Source organism: Camelus ferus, chromosome 28 (genome assembly GCF_009834535.1).
Source record: "Camelus ferus isolate YT-003-E chromosome 28, BCGSAC_Cfer_1.0, whole genome shotgun sequence".
Lineage (NCBI taxonomy): Eukaryota > Metazoa > Chordata > Mammalia > Artiodactyla > Camelidae > Camelus > Camelus ferus.
The window spans coordinates 7,390,269-7,409,207 of record NC_045723.1 but is presented as its reverse complement, the minus strand read 5'-3'; the positions used below and the strand labels follow the sequence as shown (position 1 = coordinate 7,409,207).

At 50.0% G+C, this 18,939-nt stretch overlaps 1 protein-coding gene across 7 annotated transcripts; it reads left to right on the top strand.

Moving 5' to 3' along the window:
* The first annotated feature begins 4 nt into the window (after positions 1-4).
* On the top strand, positions 5-18,815 carry ELMOD3 (ELMO domain containing 3). Of its 7 annotated transcripts, none has more exons than XM_006183647.3 (13): positions 5-57; positions 1,026-1,193; positions 2,163-2,447; positions 5,580-5,648; positions 6,128-6,197; positions 8,669-8,737; positions 9,718-9,809; positions 10,986-11,109; positions 11,317-11,439; positions 12,414-12,544; positions 16,836-16,912; positions 17,213-17,340; positions 17,796-18,815. In XM_006183647.3, exons 3-13 carry the CDS (start codon positions 2,394-2,396, stop codon positions 17,996-17,998), a joined length of 1,140 nt encoding a protein of 379 aa, XP_006183709.2. In that variant the 5' UTR covers positions 5-57; positions 1,026-1,193; positions 2,163-2,393; the 3' UTR covers positions 17,999-18,815. The 7 variants fall into 7 exon arrangements, with proteins under 7 accessions (XP_006183709.2, XP_014413793.2, XP_032325714.1 ...); XM_014558307.2 differs by having other exon boundaries at positions 41-57; positions 1,026-1,084; XM_032469823.1 differs by having other exon boundaries at positions 45-549; positions 1,026-1,084.
* The last annotated feature ends 124 nt before the right edge of the window (positions 18,816-18,939 follow it).

Here is an 18,939-nt window from a genome sequence, read left to right as displayed (position 1 = left end):
TGCGCGGGGGGGTTGGGGGCAGATAGCGGCGTGCGCATGCGCGGAGGAGGCCCGGAGGTGATGAGGGACCCCAGTCCGGACAGAGCTGGGAACTCGGGGACGCGTCCGGGGAGTTCTGGGAGTCCTAGAAGGAGGAATGCGGGGTGGAAGTCATCGCCCTAGGGCCAGACGAGGCTGAGAGTTGCAGGACAGAGAGACTCCCGACTGGCAGACGGGAGATCTGGGTTATGGTCCGCGCTCTGCCGCGGACTCGCTGGGTGACCTGAGGCAAGATGCTTTCCTGTTTCCCCAACGAGCAGTGAGAAAGTTTCTATCTGGAGTCCCCGCGCAGCCCCTGTCTGGCTGGGTGTCTCGATAGATTGAGATCTCTGTTGAGATTCGCACATCTCAGCCGGCGAGTACTCGGCTCTGTGCCGGCAAAGTGGCCAGTAGTTTCGGCCGTGGCGCCCCACAGCCCGCCGACGATGCCTGCGGTGGGGGCCTGATGGGGGCCAGAGAGAGCAGGGAGCTGGCCGGTGACAAGCCCAATGAGAGGACAGCCCTGCCTGTGTGCGTATTTGTATTTAAGGTGTGGAGCCAGTTTCTAGATTCAATACTTATTCCAAGAGTGTAAGCTTCAGCAAGCTTAAACTTAAAATCATTCCCCTTAATGCAGCTCCTTGCCTAAAGTGGATGCATCTTAAAAATAGATAAACAACAAGGCCTAGCTTTAGCACAGGTAACTATATTCAATATCTTGTAGTAACCTACAAGATTAGTAATCTGAAAGTAATGGAAAGTAATCTGAAAAAATCCATGTATATAGCATAACTGAATCACTGCTGTACACCTGAAACTAACAACATTGTAAATCAACTATACTTCAATTTTTAAAAAGTGGGTACACCATAAATACTTAATTTGGAAAGCATCTATCCTTAAAGACGGCCATTTCCTCAGGCCCAGCTATAAGGAACCAGTAGGAGTGACTCTGTAACTTGTACTTGCTGTTTGACAGTTTCTGCTCTTTTCTTCCTCTGATACAGGTAGTAACTATTTCTTTTGGAGCCCCCAGCAGCGCTCTAGCCACAGCTGAGATTTGCAGGTGTGTAAAGCTGGTCATGCTTCTACGCTACTTGATTCATTTCGTGCCCAGTAACAGAAGAGCCTTCTTGAGATTGCTGCTACCATACCTGCCTCTCACCTTCCCAAGGGTGGGTGATACGTGTTTTGTCATATGCTGTCATGGAAGTCAAGGGGGAGGGAAAGGAAAAGGAGGCAGATACCGGGACCCCAGAGGACATGGAGAGAGCTAGATCCTGGGATGCCATGACTGAACCGCACTGCCCTGCTCCCTCAGTTACCCTGGGCCAAATGTCCAGCCCAAAAGCCAGGAGATATTCCTGCTCCTGGTGTTAGGAATCAGTGTGTCCTGCCTCCTGATAAAGATTCCAGTTTGTCACCTGCAGCCAGAATCCAGATCGTTTGCCCACAATGGAGGGCTGACCTCAGAGCCGTGCCACCCTCCTTCTTCAGTCACCCAAGTCTGTGAGGTGTGCCTGTCAGTTGTAGGTGGGCCATCTGCCTGTTTATCCGGATTTTTGTTGTGACGGGCATCCATGGTGTCCGGTTCCCCGCGGTGAGGTACGGGCCTGTCCAGACCTCTTCCTAAGGTCACGTCATAGGAGGAAAGACTTAATGTTGACCAGACTGTCTAGGCAGCTGTCACATGCACGATACTGGTGAGAACTGAGGAAGGGTAGGCATTGCGTTGCTTTTTGAGTTTCTACCATCAAAGGAACCAAATCAAATGTCAGGTCCAACCTGTGCTGAGACCTAAGCAAAGCCTGAGAGCTTCAGCTAAGACCATTCAACAGCGTGCCACCCATTAGCCTCACCCCTCTGATAGGCTGCCCCAGATCCCAGTAACTTCATGTTGGAAACAGACCCCACCACTTACACTGGGGCCCTCTCTCCTGGGCACTGAGATTCCAGCCCTCAGAATCCTGCAGGGACCTCTTCTTTCTGTTCAGTGACAGGGCAAGTAAGAGAACGGCATTTGACTAAAGCAGCCTGTTTATTCAGAATATGTTTACAGCTGCCTAAACATTTTTAAAGTCAATTTTTCCCAACAGAGCATAACTAAATGATGAAACCAGTTTTCTTCTTTAATTTTTTTCCAGGGCTGAGGCTCCAGAGACCTCGGGGACTTCTTTCAATACTCACAGAAACCTACACCCTGGTGATGGCACAAAGGGACTGTTTTCTTGCTCTTAGTCTGAATGCTGCCAAGAAGGAAGGCAAAGATAGGACAACCAGATCTCAGGCTGTCCCCATAGCTTCTAATCTCAGACCTCATTCAACTCCTTTCTGAGCCCAAGGACAAAGCTCTCTTGAACAAATGGTTTTGAGTCATGAATGAAAACTCTTGCTCTTTCCAAAATGAGAAAGAATTAAGAGATGGAGAGGTAAGCAAGCGCTTCTCTTCGGGAAATAAGGTGTTGGTTTGGGATATGCTGTTAATGGTCGTAAGACAGAGCATCTATGAAGACAGTGTGGAGCTTTAGAAATGTTTAGGGAAAATCCTCATGTAGTTCTCTTTGTTCGCTTCTCGTCACTTCTGGATCAGTTCCCTTTCCTGATACCTTTTCTTCTAAGTGGGTTATGGGATTTTGGTTTGGATTTGCTTGGGTGGGAGGAGAATTCCAACCCAGGATTCCCCAGGACATTTGTATTTCATCGATTTGGATTGTTTACCTTATCGGCCCTTTCTCTCTCAAACACCTACTTTGACCTGATTATCCTCAGGACCCTTGGTTCACTGTGCTGTGTCTTGTGTGAGCCTGGCAGGTACCTCTACATCCTTACCTTTCTCACTACCTTGCCCAGAAACAGTCTTAAATGGAGCCTGTGGGATTCAGTGGACAGAATGGGGACAAAGTCTTTGCTTTGAAAACCCAGGAAGGTTTTCTTCACTGTACTAAGACAGGTGAACTGTTCTTCCAGAGGGGAGTCTTTGGACACTGGAGGGGACTGAGTCGGAGAGGGAAAGAGGGGATGTGATGAGTCCTGAGCACACAGGCCATGCAGGAAGTTGTTCAGCACGATGAATCACTGGATATTTGAGACCGTACCTTGTGCCTCGTGCTGTGCAGATGGGTGTGAGAAATATAAAACGTATCTGAGGAGGTCCCTGCGCTCAAAGCAGCCGAGTCAGATTCGGGAGGCGGGTCTTTTGCAGAAGACCTGTGCTTCATACAGAAGGGCTGTAGGACTTAGAGAAGTGAGGGCCCATTTTACCCCCAGTTGGTAACGTCACCCCCCTTGAGAAGATGGAACTGACCTTGATGGGACTAGAGGACACAGAAAGTTGGGGCGGGGGGGGGGGGTAATTCTGGAGGAAAACCACGTGAACCAAGGGATGGATGGCAGAGGAACTGCAGGAAGTGTGTTCGTTGGGTTGAAGTGGGAAAGAATAGTATTCAGGCATCGTGAGCCAGTTGTAGAGGAGTTTGCTCAGCTGTGGTGTGTTTGGGTGTCCATTCTTGTGTCCCAAGCATAAAGAAATTTTAAAAAATCAAGGCTGTGTTTAAGGAGTGTTAATTGGCGAAAACATGTAGGAGGGTTTAGAGTAATGGGACAATCTGGGATTCCAAGGCTTTGACATAAATGATGATTCCTTTATTAGTTATTTTCTTTTAATAATTATTTTTTCTTTTGTTTATTTTGGAGAAAATAGTGCATTCACATGGTGCAAAATCCAAAAAGTGCAGAGGATGCACATATAGTGAAAAAATGACCTTCCTTTCGTGTTCCCCCAGTCACCTCTTTTTTCCTTCCAGAGACAAAGTTACTACTTCCTTGGATATAATTCTGGAAATAGTCTCTGCAAAGGCAGGAAAATATATTTATGTGTTTTTAAAAAATACAAATGGCTGGTATTGTTTTGTTTTATGAGGGGGATGTTATTAGGTTTCTTCACTGATTTCCGTTTGGAGGAGGTGCCCGGGATTGAACCCGGGACCTCTTGTGTGCTGAGCATGCGCTCTGCCACTTGAGCTATACCCTTCCCCCTGGCAATACAAACAGTAAAATAGTATATATACTCTGCCCTTTGCTTTTTTACTTAATGTAGCATGAAGATTGTTTCATATTGTCTATAAAGCACTTTCTTATTCTTCTTTATGGCTCTATAGGATCTCACTGAGTGGATATGCTTTAATTTGTTTACAATTAGTCCATTAATGACAACTAGAACTGTCATGGTGATCATTTTGAAATATATAGAAATACCGGGTCGCTATGTTGTATACCAGGAGATAACTTAGTGTTGTATGCCAACTATACTTCAAAAACAAGCAAACAAACTCATAGAAAAAGAGATCAGATTTGTGGCTACCAGAGGTAGGGAAGTGGGGGAGGCGGAACTAGGTAACGGCAGGCAGAAGGTACAAACTTCCAGTTGTAAGAGAAGTTCTAGGGATGTAATGTACAACATGATAAAGATAATCAACACTGCTGTATGTTATAAATGAAAGTTGTTAAGAGTGTAAATCCCAAGAGTTCTCACCACAAGGAAAAAAAAAATTTTCTATTCACCGATGTTGTATTATGTGAAATGATGGATGGTCACTAAGCCTATTATGGTGATCATTTCATGGTGCGTGCAAGTCGAATCATGATGCTATGCACTTTAAACTTACACAGCGCTGTGTGTCAATGACATCTCAGTAAATCGGGGGGAAAAATTAAGTCTATTAGCGGGCATTTAGGGTTTTCCTAGCCTTCTGCTATTCTAAACAGCACTGCTAGTCAATCACACTGTACATTGTTTTGCACAAGGATGAGTCTGTCTGTTAGCTACATTTCTGGAGTGTAATTGTAGGCCCAACATATAAACAGCATGTATGATTCCATCAGGTATTATCGAGCTGTGGAGGTCGTAACAGTTTGCTCTCCAGTGACTTATAACTCTTGGCCATCTATCCAGCGCCGCGTTACCACACTTTTTGATCTTTGATAACAGGATAAGTGAAAAATATTTTCTCAGAGTAGTAGCATTTGACATTTCTCTTGTCATGAGTAAGGCTGAGCATTTTCCCATAGGTTTAAGAACGATTTCTGTTTCCTTGCGTGTAAACTGCCCACATCCATGCCCATTTTTCTACTGGGTTGGTTTTCGCCCTTACTGATTTGTAGGATCTTTTTTTTTTTTTTTAACATACTGGGAAAATTAGCCTTGTATTGGTTATAAGAGTTGCAAAATGTTGGTCAGGCAGTTTTTTAAGTTCCAGTAGAGGAAAGGCTTGGCTGAGCAGAGAGGCCAAAAATGAAGAAACTGCCTCTCTGAATGTTACTTACTTAGAGCTCTGAGACCTTTAATGGAGCCAAGACATCTATATAAGATTTTTGCAGTTTTTCTTAAGACTAGATTACACAAAAATTTTCCGTTGCAGTATTTCTTGTAGTTGACTTTTTGGGGGTTCATCCGTCGTGCGTGTGTGTGTGTGTTAGTGTTACTGGAAAAGGTGCGACATTTTAGCTCTCACCTTTGGGGGACTGCTGCGTGCCCGGGAGACTGACTCTGGTTTGTCTTGCAGGTTGAAAGTGTGTCTGCTCCACCCTGTGACAAGGACAGCAGTGCCCTTCTGGCTTTCAGAGGAATTCCTGTACGTGTCACCCACACCTCGATACCTCCTGCCAGTAGCAGCTGATGTTGTGTGCTGCTGTGTGGTGCACAGACCCCACCCTCCAGTAGCCCACACTCCCGGGGTGGAGGGTGCTGGGGTGCAGGGGGCACAGACAGGCAAAACAACCTCCATCCAATAAGATAATTGTTATAATGCAGCAGAATATCAAGTGCGGTGGAATGCCGAAGGCGCACCACCGTCTCGTTGAGTTGAGTGAATTTTTGTCTGTTTACTGTTCAAGGAGGGCACAAACTTGCCCCCACATCGCCCACCTTCTACACCTTCGTTGGAGTTTTCCAGGTTCCTCTCTTTAAGATCGGCTTTAATCAGTCCATCAGGGAAGACTAGATCCTTCTGGCCTTAAGTTTCAGGAACACTCAGTATAGCGGGTGGGATGGGTTGCTGTGGACGGGGGACCATGGATTCTGCCCTCACACTAAAGTCAGCTGCCCCTGCAGATCTCGGAGTTGAAGAACCACGGCATCCTCCGGGCCCTGACAACAGAAGCTAATGGCTGGGAGCTAGGTGGTAAGGTCGCCCTTCAGGGTCCTCGGGGCCTGGGTGGGATACAAGGCAGAGCTCCCCAAGGGTCTGCTTTTTATCGTTTGAACATCTCTCACTACTTTGCCTACAGAATTTTATAGATTTATCATTCTTCAAGGAGAATGAGAGCCAACACTGGATCAGGAGTCAAAAGCCATGAGTTCTGATTTGACCCCACAAGCCCTGCTAGTGGCTTACTGTGTGCCTTTGAGCAAATCATGTGATCTCTGTGTCTGGAGTGGAAACATTAGTACCTCCTTTATCCTCAAAGGGATGTTGTGATAATGCAATGAGACAGAGTGTGTGAAGAGGCTTTGAAAAGTTATCTATTTCATCTGACTTGCATGATTCTTCCCGTACTATACTTAAAGCTCATTCGCCTTGCTAATTTTTTTGGTGTGTGTGTGTTTTTTAAATTGAGTTATAGTCAGTTTCCAATGTTGTGTCAATTTCTGGTGTACAGCACAATGCTTCAGTCATGCACAAACATACATATATTCCTTTTCATATCCTTTTTCACCATGAGCCACTACAAGATGTTGAATATATTTCCCTGTGCTGTACAACTACTTGCTAATTTATTACACCAAAAAGCACACCCACCAGTTCACAAGAGTCAGGTATCTCTGGCTTTAGTCCTAGCTCTCTCATCCACCAGCGGCATGACCTTGAGTAATTAACTCAATCTTTCTAACCCTCATTGTCCTCATCTATAACACAGGAATTATCTCAGAATCTGTATGGTGGGAATCTGATAAGGATTAAATGCTTAGCACATAGATTGTAAGCCATGCTGAGTGCTCACGAGTACGCATCGTTATCTTTAAATTCTGCAAATTGAAATGTAATCTCCAAGAATATGGGCCTATTAAAAATATTCTAAATTTGTAGGTCTGTGAAGTTTCTTTTAGTTTTGTCTTGACCGTGTAGTGACAAACCTAACGTTTATCTGAGATTTTGCCTTAAATGCTAAAAATCTCTATTTCAGTACAGCTGGCATTTATGTGCCAGACATTTTTAATCATATTAAACGTTAGAATTTTTTTCCAGATGGCTCTCAGCTACTTTAAATTAATAGGCTGACTACATCAGCAGTGCTGTGTACTCTGTGAATAAGTAGAAGAAACCCTGAGTAAAGGAGGCAGCTGAAAAAAGGGAAAAGGAGCCGTACTCGTGTGAGCTGGGTTGGTTATCCTGGAGATTTGGCTCCGCCATCTTCTGTTCGTATGAGGGGGTGGGAAAGTAGTATTTACGTCAGGATCATCTTCAGAGGTGGGGGCTGTGTACCTGGTTCCTAAAGGAAAGGAAAGATGCTCTTACACAGGCTGGATGTTTGTCTCTAATTTGGGTACCAGATTGCGATTGTTCCTTGAGACCTTGTCCGTCCCGTTGACTACGCTGCTATCACGGCCAACTGGCCACACCCTTGCCTGCGAGGTTGGCCTCCTGGCTCACAATCTTTGATCAGCTTGTTTGTAGGTGAAAGTGTGCAGGGTGAAAGATTGATAAAGTAGCTCGTAACCATCTGAAGCGTGCCGAGTCAGCAAAGTCGGATGGACTCTAGCTGACGTGCACTGAGCCCTCACCTTTGGACCACATACACACACCCCTAGAACTGAAGAGTTACAGTCCTGAGAGGGATTACGGATGGTTGACCGACTTGGCTGGAAAAGTCCAGCAAGCGAGTGATGGGGATGAAAAGCGGACGAGCCGTGGGCTCTGCCTTGTGAGTTCCAGGTCTCCTCTCCTGCTTCCCCGCTGCCTTCTCGTCCCCATCAACCATTCATGTTTCAAGGTTTCGGTAGCATTTTATTTAATTTGCAAGTATATTTTCAAAACGATTCAATGTCATGTGAGGCTCTCGGCCAGGATTGGGCTGGAGAGTGACAGCTGTGGTGTGGAGAGAAGGGCTGCGCGGTGGTTATAGAGCGCCTGCCCTGCTCCTGTTCTCCATCCCCCACCGCCCCATTCGTCATGCTTTCACTTGTTCATCAAACATTCATTGAGCACCTGTCACGTGTCAAGCACTGTGCCAGGCTCAGGAGAACCCTGCCTTCCTGTAGCTCCCTGTGCAGCGGGAGAGACAGTCACAGCACTGAGACAAGCACGGGGGGTCAGGGTCTCCCAGCGGAGCGGCTCCGAGTGCAGACTGCTGAGGTTAAACAGGCACCCGGGGGAGGTGAGACCAGGAGCTGCACCAGAAGGGGCCGGAACTGAAGGTGGGAGAGCGGTGTGTGCAGAGGCACCGAAGTGGGTGATGAGAGACTTCAGGTAGTTCTGGATGCCTTAGAACAGAGCCGGAGAGGCAAGAAGGGTCCAGATTGTGAAAAGTTATGGAGAACCCGTAGAGGGTTCTGGGGGCGGTAAGACCCAAGGCTGGCAGGTAAAGCTGGGGGCTGCGTCAGTGATCTGGACACACCTGGATCTCAGAGGGTCTCCTTTTCTCACTGTTGCAGCTGTGAATACAGAGGTGCTCAGAGCCCAGGAAGAATGGGAAGCCGTGGAGAGCATCCAGCCAGAGACAGGTAACCGCAGGAATGGCGCCATCTGCGCACAGCCCCGCGGCTGCTCAGGGCACCGTCCACCTGGGTGGCCAGTGCTTCTGTGACTCTGGGAGGAGGACACAGAATTCCTGAGTGTTCTCATTTTAGCTGCATGACAGAGAATAACGTCTCTATTCCCAATCCAAAGGTGATGCCATCCAACCTCTGGAAGGAAGGGGGGTGAACACCACGGGGAACGGGCCACCAGCTCTCCTGCCCTGGGAGAAGACAGGGAGGCCCTTGGTCAGGGTCAGCTCTTGCAGGGTGATGAGGTCGGGCAGGAGGGTGGAGGCAGGCAGCCAGGACCCCTGTGTAAGGTTGAACAGGTTGTTCACTGTACAAGGAAGTCCCCAGGCATGAGGACTAAAGGCACCTTCTGGCAGCTCTGAGGGCTGGGTCAAGACCGTCTCTCGTGCCTTTCTGAGAGGTTTGGATGGAGCTGTGGGAGAGCAGAACAGTGACCCATATCGAGCCTGAGCCCCACTTGAGCTCCTGGAGAGATGGTGCAGTGGACTGTATCAGCCATCACCTGTATGCTGACTGATAAGCTAGTTCCCCGTAACAAAGGACAGAGAGGGGATCATTCATACCCAGGGTGTGGGAAGGGGCAAAGTAGAAAGGCCCCTAAACAAACCTGTAGCACGCTCCTGCCTAGGCACCTGCTCCAGGCAGTGACTTGCCCCCTCACAGATGAGTGGGCTTCAGAAGCTCCCTGCAGATCGGTCCCTGTTCGCTTGCAGTGTTGCCCTAGCCCGCCCCTGAACAGCCCAGTCTGAAAAGGGAGTCGGCCCAGCACGTCAAGCCAGCCCCCTGACAGAGGACTGATTGTAGCTGTAGGTGTTTGGTGTTTACAGCTGGAGGCCAGTGCTGGGCTTAGAGATGGTGACCAGAAGGCCCTCGGCAAGTGCTTGCTGACAATGACTGCTGCTGCACACCCTGAGGTTTTTTCCTTTTGGCCGCAGGGAGCCAGGCCCGCTCAGACCAGCCGGGGCAGCTTATCTCCTTCGGTGAGGCTCTGCAGCATTTCCAGACCGTGGACCTCTCCTCCTTCAAGGTATGACAGTGAGGAGGTTTGGGGTGTCAAGCAAAGCACTTTCTTCCCAGGAGCCAGGATTCTGTCCCACCAAGATAAGGCACTGGGCAAGCATGATGGAAGCTTCCAGTTGAGGGACCTGTCCCAGCTAAGAAATTTTGGGCCACAGGCTCACGGGGAGCCAAAGACCCACGTTTATCCACGTTTCATGCGGGGCCACGGCGGCTTTTTGGAGACTATGCCCCTGGAGCTTTTGTGGTCCCATCATTCAGGGGTTTGTGTGGCTGCTCCCTGCTCTTCCCTCTTGGGGATGGGGAGGTCTGGAATCAGATACTAGGTTCCTTAGGGAAGCAGGGTAGCCTGTCCAGAGAGCTGAGTAATTCACGGTCAGCGTAGGAAAATCTTCCATTCTCTCGAGGAACAGGAAGCTCTTTGGGAATTTAAAAACTAAGTGGGGTTGGAAAAAGAAAGAATATTGAGGAGAATAAAAGCTGGCAAGCTTTCTGGGGCATCTTGAGTGGCCCGTAGTAAATTTAGAGGACTGTGATTTCAGATCTTCAGCCTAAAACCTGGCTCAAGGAGAGAGGATGAAAAGACAGGGGTCAGATTGGTTTGTAGGACCCAGAGAGCCAGGAGCTGCTGAAATCAGGGTGTGCTAAGACCCACAGCAATGGCTCTGAACAAGAAGTCAGCGTGAGCTGGTTTAGTGCTGTTGTGTGGACAGAGGCTCCAGCTACCCCTCAGGGGGATCTAGGTCCAAAAAAGCCTCCACTGAACCCCCCTTCCCGCTGACCATCTTGTCCGGGAAGCTGAGGGGGCCGTTAGACTTTCTGTTTATGTCCTTTACAGAGAGAGGCAGAGGCAGACATACAAAGGGTAGAAATCGTCCTGCTGGGAACCTCTAGCTTCCTGGCAGTCAGTGACATATTTAGTTCCAAACGCAGGTGACTGGCTGATCATGCCTGTGCGTGGGGACATCTCTTTCTGCCTACGAAGAGCCTGGGAGCTAGAAGAGCCTGTCTCCAGATTCAGCAGGTGCTTCCTAGCTCCTGCCCGCTTTCCCTGGTCCAGAGGCCAGCCAGTTAGTTGGGGGAACCACTCCTCTCTGCAAGAACAGTCCTGTACCGAGCCTGATGGTGAGTTCGTGAAAGCAAGTGAACCTAGCACTCTGCCCACTGCCTGCAACTTCCTCCCCAGAAAAGAATCCAGCCAACGATTCGAAGGACCGGGCTCGCTGCCCTCCGGCACCGTCTGTTTGGGCCTCCAAAGCTCCACCAGGGCCTCCGTGAAGAAAGAGACTTGGTCCTGACCATCGCTCAGTGTGAGTGGTCAAGCAGAGAGCACAGGCCGCCCACCCTGTTGCCGAGACTAAGCCAGGGGTCTTGCCTTTACCATGTCAGGGGGAGAGCGGGGTGTCTGGAGCACAGGCCAGGTCTCTCCTGGCTGTCCTACTCTCTGGGAGGCACTCAGTCCTCCCCTGAGGGCAGTGCAACAGAGCTTGGGGGCTTTGGGGTGTGTTTTGGGGCAGGTGGCCTGGATAGCCAAGATCCGATGCACGGCCGAGTCCTCCAGACCATCTACAAGAAGCTGACCGGCTCCAAGTTTGACTGTGCCCTCCTTGGAGACCACTGGGAAGATCTGGGCTTTCAGGGTAAGAAAGGGATGGATCGTCGTCCTCTCCTTGACTCCCTCTTCCAGGCTAGAGTGAGAGCCCACGGTCCTCCTGCTGTCATGCCAGCACCGTAGACAGGGTACCTGGGGCAAGTTCGTACAGCAAACACAAAGGCCCCGAGGTGAAACATGCATAAGTCTTTCTGAGAAACAGCAAGGAGGGTGGCTGAAGTGGAGAAGAGTGACAGAAGTGTTCACGGTGGCCTTGCAGGCCACGACAAAGCATTCACTCTACGGGAGATGGTTAAAAAAACAAACAACGTTTACTCTAAGTGAGGTGGAAAGCGTTGGAGTGATAGGATTTAGAATCCAATTTTTCCTTTTTCTTCTTTTCTTTTAATATTGATGAAAATTTTGTTTTATATTATTATTCTTTTTTTTAATGGAGGTCCTGGGGGTTGAACCTAGGACCTCCTGCATGCTAAGCATGCACGCTACCACTGAGCTATGCCCAACCTCTGTTACTTTATTTTTTGAGTGAAACAAAATGATTGCACCTGTTTTGGGCTTGTACTATTTTTGCAAAATCATATCAAATTACGTTTGTCTAGAACAGGAAGATACCTTAATTTTAAAAGGAATCTTTATATACCCATAATTAATCGGTGCCCTGTTGGGATTGACAGTGTGTTTAAGTCCCTTTTCCCACCCTCATGTTTAACATAATTGTCTTAAATATTCCGTCTGTATAACTGGGAAGCACATCAGGGGTATGATTTTTGTTTCAACCATCAAACAATTTAAAAAACTCAAGAGAAGCAAAGCCTGTCGGATTTACTCACGTATGTACCCTCCTTCTGTTCTCTCTCTATTTCTAATAGTTTGAGATTCCTTCTTTTGTCATTTCCTTTCCTTTAGCCGTTTTCTAAGGTAGGTCTGCTGGCAACGAACAGAGCAGGGATTTCTAAGCCTTGCCCACCGTCACCCTCGCTGTCTTCTTGGTTTCTGTTACAGGAGCAAATCCAGCCACAGACCTGAGAGGAGCAGGCTTTCTTGCCCTCCTGCATCTCCTGTACCTGGTGATGGACTCAAAGACCTTGCTGATGGCCCAGGAGATTCTCCGCCTGTCCCGTCACCATATCCAGGTGGGGCTTTGGCGGGGAGCCAGCAGACAGGGCTGGCAGAGCTGGGACGTGGGCACAGCGCTCTCCTGAGTTGCCAGGGTGGCTTCGCGGGCAGATATCTCCAGTTGCTGAGGACTCGCAGGACAGCTGAGGCAACCCAGGCCTGGCTTGCCCTGCCGCCCTGACCTGGCTGGAGTCTGAGCTCCGCCGCTCATTGGTGTGCGTCTCCAGCAAGAGCCACAGCTCCTCAGAGCCTTGGTTTCCTCGTCTGTACGATGGAAATCATGGAAACTGCAGCTGGATAGTTGAGAAAATTAAATGGGCTAATGTACAAAAGCAGTAGACACAACTGTGGTGTCACGCTTCAGCCCACTGCCCTCCCAGAACTGGCAGGGTCCCCGGACCCTGGAGGAAGGGGGCAGCCTTTACATGCCCAGAGGACGGAGTTTGCCTCCGACGGTCAGGTGACAAGGCCAGAAATGGCCCCTGTGGCACTCAGTCTCTGTCCAGGCCTGCTGTCTGGGGTTAGGTGTGATGGCTTTCCCAGGTAGTAAGAGGTGGTGGCCCCTCCATTTTAAAAAACAAACTCGACTTGTCTCCTGCCGTTCGTCTGCCGCAGGTTCATGGGGCCTGGAATTCTTCATTCACTGAACAGTTACTCACTGAGCATGCCCTGTGCGAGCTGTTGTTGGGACTAGCTGTTGTTCTTGGTGCCTGGGGTGTGTCAGTGAGCAAGACGACGATCCTCCTAGCAGAGAGGACAAGACAGTAAGCCCGATACGTGCATGAATGGCAGGGTATGTAAAGGTGCTGAGCAGGCAAGCTTAGGAGAATACGGGAGGGTTACAGTTTGTCGTGGGGTGTTAGCGTAGCTCTCGTGAGAGGGTGAGACTTAAACCAAGCCTCGAACGGGGTGAGGATGTTGGCCAAGCTGGTATTTGGGGGAAAAGCATTCCACGCAGGGGGAGCAGCTAGAGCAAAGGTCCCAAGGAAGGAGTGTGTCTGGCAGGCAAAGGGACCGCAGGGAAGCTGGCTGGAGAGAAGGAGTGGGGGGTGCGGGAGGAGAGGAGCTCACAGGGTACCAGGGACCAGGCGGCGGAGGGCCTGGTAGGCTGTGATGAGGTCGTTTACTTTTACTCTGAGTAAAGTGAGGTTTTTAAACAGCCTGGGGTGACATGATCCAACTTACATATATATATTATTTTTTTTTTTCGGAGGCAGGGACTTAGGTTTATTTATTTATTTACTTGCTTAATGGAAGTGCTGGGGATTGAACCCAGAACCTCATGCATGCTAAGCACACACTCTACCGATTGAACTATACCCTCCCCCTCAACTCACATTCTTAAATGGATCCTACCAGCTGCAAGCCTGAGAGTGGTCTCTGGTGAGGTTCTTTTTTTTTTTTTTTTTTTTTTTAATTGAAGCCTCGTTGATTTACTATGTTGTGTTAGTTTCTGGTGTACAGCATAGTGATTCCGTTTTATATATGCATATATTCTTTTTCACATTCTTTTTCATTCTAGGTTACTACAAGCTATTGAATATAGTTCCCTGTGCTCTACAGTAGGACTTGTTGTTTATCTGTTTTATATATAGTAGTTAGTATCCACAAATCCCAAACTCCCGATTTATCCCTTCTCCTCTCCTTCCCCTTTGGTAACCATAAGTTTATTTTCTACGTCTGTGAGTCTGTTTCTGGTCTGTAAATAAGTTCGTTTATGTCATTCATTTTTCAGATTCCACATGTAAGTGATGCCATGTATTTGTCTCTCTCTGACTGACTGACTTAGTATGATGGTCTCCAGGTCTATCACATTGCTGCAAATAGCATCATTTTATTCTTTTTTCTGGCTGAGTCCATTGTATATCTGTGCCATGACGTTTTTTATCCAGTCATCTGTCAGTGGAAAGTTGGGTTGCTTCCATGTCTTGGCTGTTGTAACTAGTGCTGCTGTGAACATTGGGGTGCATGTATCTTTTTGAATTAGAGTTTCCTCCAGGTACATGCCTAGCAGTGAGATCGCTGGATCATACGGTAACTCTGTTTTCAGTTTTTTAAGGAATCCGTGAGGGCTTTTATAATCAAGTTAGAAATGGTGGTTTGGATCAGGGTATTTTCAGAGGAGATGTTATGAAGTGATCGGATTCTGGATAAAGAATCTTGAGTGTATGGGCTTTAGAGAGGAAAGCCAGCGTATTTTTCTGATGGATTGGGTATGGGTGTAGGAAAAAGAGAGGCATCAAAATGGTGATTTTTAGTCTGAAAGACAGAGTGGCCATCAACAGAAATGGAGAAGAAAGCGCCAGTGTTGGCTTAGTATTTTGCACGTGTGATCTGAATTACTCCTCAGAGCAGCTCTGTGAGGTAGGCTGTGGGACAACAGACTGTGTAGACCGTAGGTAATAAAAGGTCTCATGGAGTTTCTGTAATGATTAGTGACTTGACTCTGCCCAGCATGGTGCTCGTGTCGGGGTCCCCAGGACCACCGCTAGGTTCAACAGTTCATTGGGAGGACTCACCGGACTTGGCATATAGTCAGACTCTCTGCTATGACTGACTCCAGCAAAAGCAAAATCAGCGAAGGGAAGAAGAGCGTGGGACAGAATCCACAGGGAACCGGGTGCAAGCTTCCAGGAGTCCTCTCCCAGCGGAGCCACAAGGGATGCACTTAGCTCCTCTGGCGTCGAGTTGTGCAGCACGTGGACTGTTGCCAACCAGGGGGCTCATTAGCAATTCAGTATCTGAGCTTTTCACCGGGGGCTGGTCACGCAGGCACCATCTGTCTGGCACGCACCAAGATTCCAGCATCACAGAGGGAAACCGGGCATTCAGCAGAAATCATCGCATTGTTTGCACAGACAGTTTAGGTGCAGTGAGTCAGTCTGAGGGAATGATGGGAACCCTCTCAAAATCCACGTTCCCAGACGCCAGCCAAGCTACCCTGGTAAGCAGCACTTTCTGTGGGTGGCGGTGTCAGGCCTGCTGGCCTAACTCTTTTCTGCACAGCACTCAAACTTCATCTCCTTTTTGACTTGGAGAGACAGGAGAGCTGAGGCTCACAGAATTGGGGTGGCCTTCCTACGGACACACAGCTAGCAGGTGGCCAGGCTGAGATTTGGGATCGAGGTTTCATGGAAGAAAAAACCCTGAGAAAATTCTTCCTGGGGCCAGAAGACCCTCTACAGTACAGTGCTGTCAACTAGAGCTTTCTGCAGTGATGGAAACATTCTGTATCTGCACTGTCCAATATGTGTCTATCGAGCACTTGAAATATGGCTGGGATGACTAAGGAGTGATTTTGAATTTTACTTAATTTTCAACTAATTGAGATTTAAAACACTTCACGTGGCTAGTTGCTGTCGTGCTGGACAGCACAGTCCTATATCCTAACGTAATGGAGTTTTCTTCTCGGGGGAAGCAGATGAGATAAATAGACCTTGGCTTGTGTTCTAAGCTCCGGAGTGCGCTGGCCTGCGCGTCCCTTTCAGCGGACGTCCTCATGTGGGCGCAGCAGTGGAAACTAACATGTAGTATTTGCAAATTCCCCAGAAAAAGCCCCTTTTTGTTTGCTTGGCTTTCTGTTACTAAAGAATAGGAAGGGGCTTGCCCCTTTAAAAATAAAGCATTCAGGCAGACCCCCTGGAGGGGATTCTGAAGCCCTTCCTGGTGAAGCAGCCCTGCTGGACCCAGGCTGCCCCCTCTCGGGAGTGTGACCTGCACAGCCAGTCCGCAGGCCTCAGTGTCACTGAAGAGCAGGGTGTGCTCCAAGTCAAGGTTGACTTTCTACCTACTTGTACCTTCTCTGTCTGCTTTTGGGTGAAGAGCTTATGAGCAGTCAAATAACCAGAAGCCTAGAGAATGGAAGAGATTTTTAAGAACCTATAGTTGGTTAGATAACTGAGCCTCACTCCTCTTGGGTCCATCCAACCCCAGGGGACGATATGGTCCATGGGGGGGGCACACTGGCTGGGTCTGGTGAAGGCCAAGGAGAGCTGATCGGTGGGGATGTTGAAGAAGCTGGAGGAAGTGGCACAGACGTTTGCACAGTAGCTTTGGAGTGAATTAACCTCAGTAGGAATCCTGATCCCAGTGCCTCAGGAAAGTGATTTAAGGTCCCTGAGCCTCAGTCTCTTCCTCTGTAAGATGGGGAGATTATCGTGAAAACTAAGTGTAAGCCTCAGTCATACTGGCTGCTTGCCTCCGGGCTGTGACTGCCCTGGTCGCCTGCAGGCCAGGATAGGTTGTGGATGGTGGAAGCACAGAAAGCAGAGGCTGGGTTGCCAGTGACCCGTACCCCACCCATTCCAGCAATTTCCCTTCTGCCTGATGTCCGTGAATATCACCCGCATCGCCATCCAAGCCTTGAGGGAGGAGTGTCTGTCCAGGTGAGTCCCCACGCTGCTCACCACCCACCCTGTCCCCAGCCCCTGGCCAGCAGAGCCTGGTGCCCTCCCACCCCTGCCTCATCCTCCCCAGCTCTCTTCCTCACTCATCTGCTGGCTCCTGGGGACCTGGATGAAGTCCCCATGCATGAGGGTCCCAGACCATCTCTCCTCCCTGACTCTGACCTGAGATGTGAAGGCTGCCTGGGGAAGGGCTCCCCTAGGGAAACAGGGAGAGAGGAACCCCCCCCAGGTGTCAGCCTTTGTCCACTGCTGAGCAGGTGACCCCCCCCCATCCTTCAGGGAGTGTAACCGGCGGCAGCAGGTAATCCCGGTGGTGAACAGCTTCTACGCCGCCACCTTCCTCCACCTGGCGCACGTCTGGAGGACGCAGCACAAGACCATCTCAGACTCGGGCTTTGTCCTTAAAGGTATGCTCGCTCTTCCCGGGAGGCCTCGCTCCTGCACTCCTAGTGGGCCCAGGTTCAGGGACTGGTTTTGGCCACATCCCTGTTCACACAGTGTCAAGTTCAGCTTCCCTGAGTCTCCATCAGCACCCTCTCGGGAGCCCACTCTTCTCCTCTGACGCCATCACCTCCCTCTCTGGCCTCATACCCCCGGCCATCATATTTTCTGATTCAAAAGCTGGGCCCGACACCTGGGCTGACTATTCAGAGTTGAGATTGTGCCGGACAAGTAGAGTGTGTGGTCCCTGTGGCCGTATCTGGTTCTTTGGCCTCTCTGGGGAGCTCTCCCTCTTAGAAGATGCCTTCTTCCTTCTCTCCAGAGGCTCTTGGTTGGGCGTGTGCCCCAGAGTTGCTAGGCCCTGATGGTTGTGCAAGCCAGAGCCCCCGCAAGCCTTCTGTTCCCCAATCCTCTGTTCCAGACTTGGAAATGTGGGCCAAGAAGAGCCCCCGGCGGCTGCTCAAGACCCTGGAGATCTACTTAGCCGGTGTGTCAAAGGGACAGGCCTCCTTGTTGGGAGCACAGAAGTGCTCTGGGCCACAAGCCCCTCCATCCAAGGACCTGACTTTCACAGGCGTGTGTGACTTGCCACCGCCCTCATCCAAAGAGAGGTGGCTGATCTGACCCACCCCCACAGCTGACTGACGGGGAGCCTTGAAGGGGCTTTCGGCGGGTGCCCCGTGGCTGGGCCAGTCCCTTCCCGCCCTAGCAGAAGGGATGTAGGAAGCCTGTGAGCCTGGTCAGGGGAGCCAAGGACCCTCACCTGCATGAGGTACTAGGGGCTGTTCTATTTGACCCACTCCCTGCAGACCTGCCCCCAGAGCAAGGAGGCCATTGCCTAATCGTAGCTGGGCCGCAGCTTCCAGAGTCGAGTTCCAGGTAGTCTCAGTGCGAGTGACTGGTTGTGAGGTGGGAAGCCCTCGGGATGTTCCACACAGCCCCACGTGGAGGATGTTCCCAAGCAGAGGTGCTGAAATTCTGACTCCCCACGGGCTTTCAGGCCCCAGGGGTCCACGGGACAGGGACCAGCCAGGGACTGAGTCAGAATGTGAAGGGAGAGGGTAGCAGTGGCGGCTGACGGGGGGAGGCGGGGGGAGCGGCAGCGTGAACCAGAGCTGCCCCAGAGTGCAGCTGGGCCTGCTGTCCTCCTCCGTCCCCCAGGCCAGTTAGAGGGAGAGGGGGCCCCAGAGGGGGCGTCTCTGGCCTTGCACTCTTCCCCCCCACTCACCACTCCCCATCCCTCCCCCTCCCCGCCGTTTGGGATACACAGCCAGGCACAGGGGCGAGGTGTCTCTGCTGCCACCCACCCTGTCGTCTCATCTAGCTGGGCTCCCGGCGGAGGCTGTGCGGGTCCCATCAGGGAGGGGTTTCTGGCCTGGCTGAGGGAAGGAGGAAGTTCACAAACCAGCAGTTTCCGAATAAAAGAGTTGTTCTGGGTTAAGGGTCTCAAGTTTTGTCCTTCCTAACAAGCTTCGCACCTTCCTGTGGCCCTTTTATCCCAGGGTCCCCATTAGAACCAGGCACTCGGCCCAGCGACAGCCTAGTTGTCTCTTGCACTGGTCACA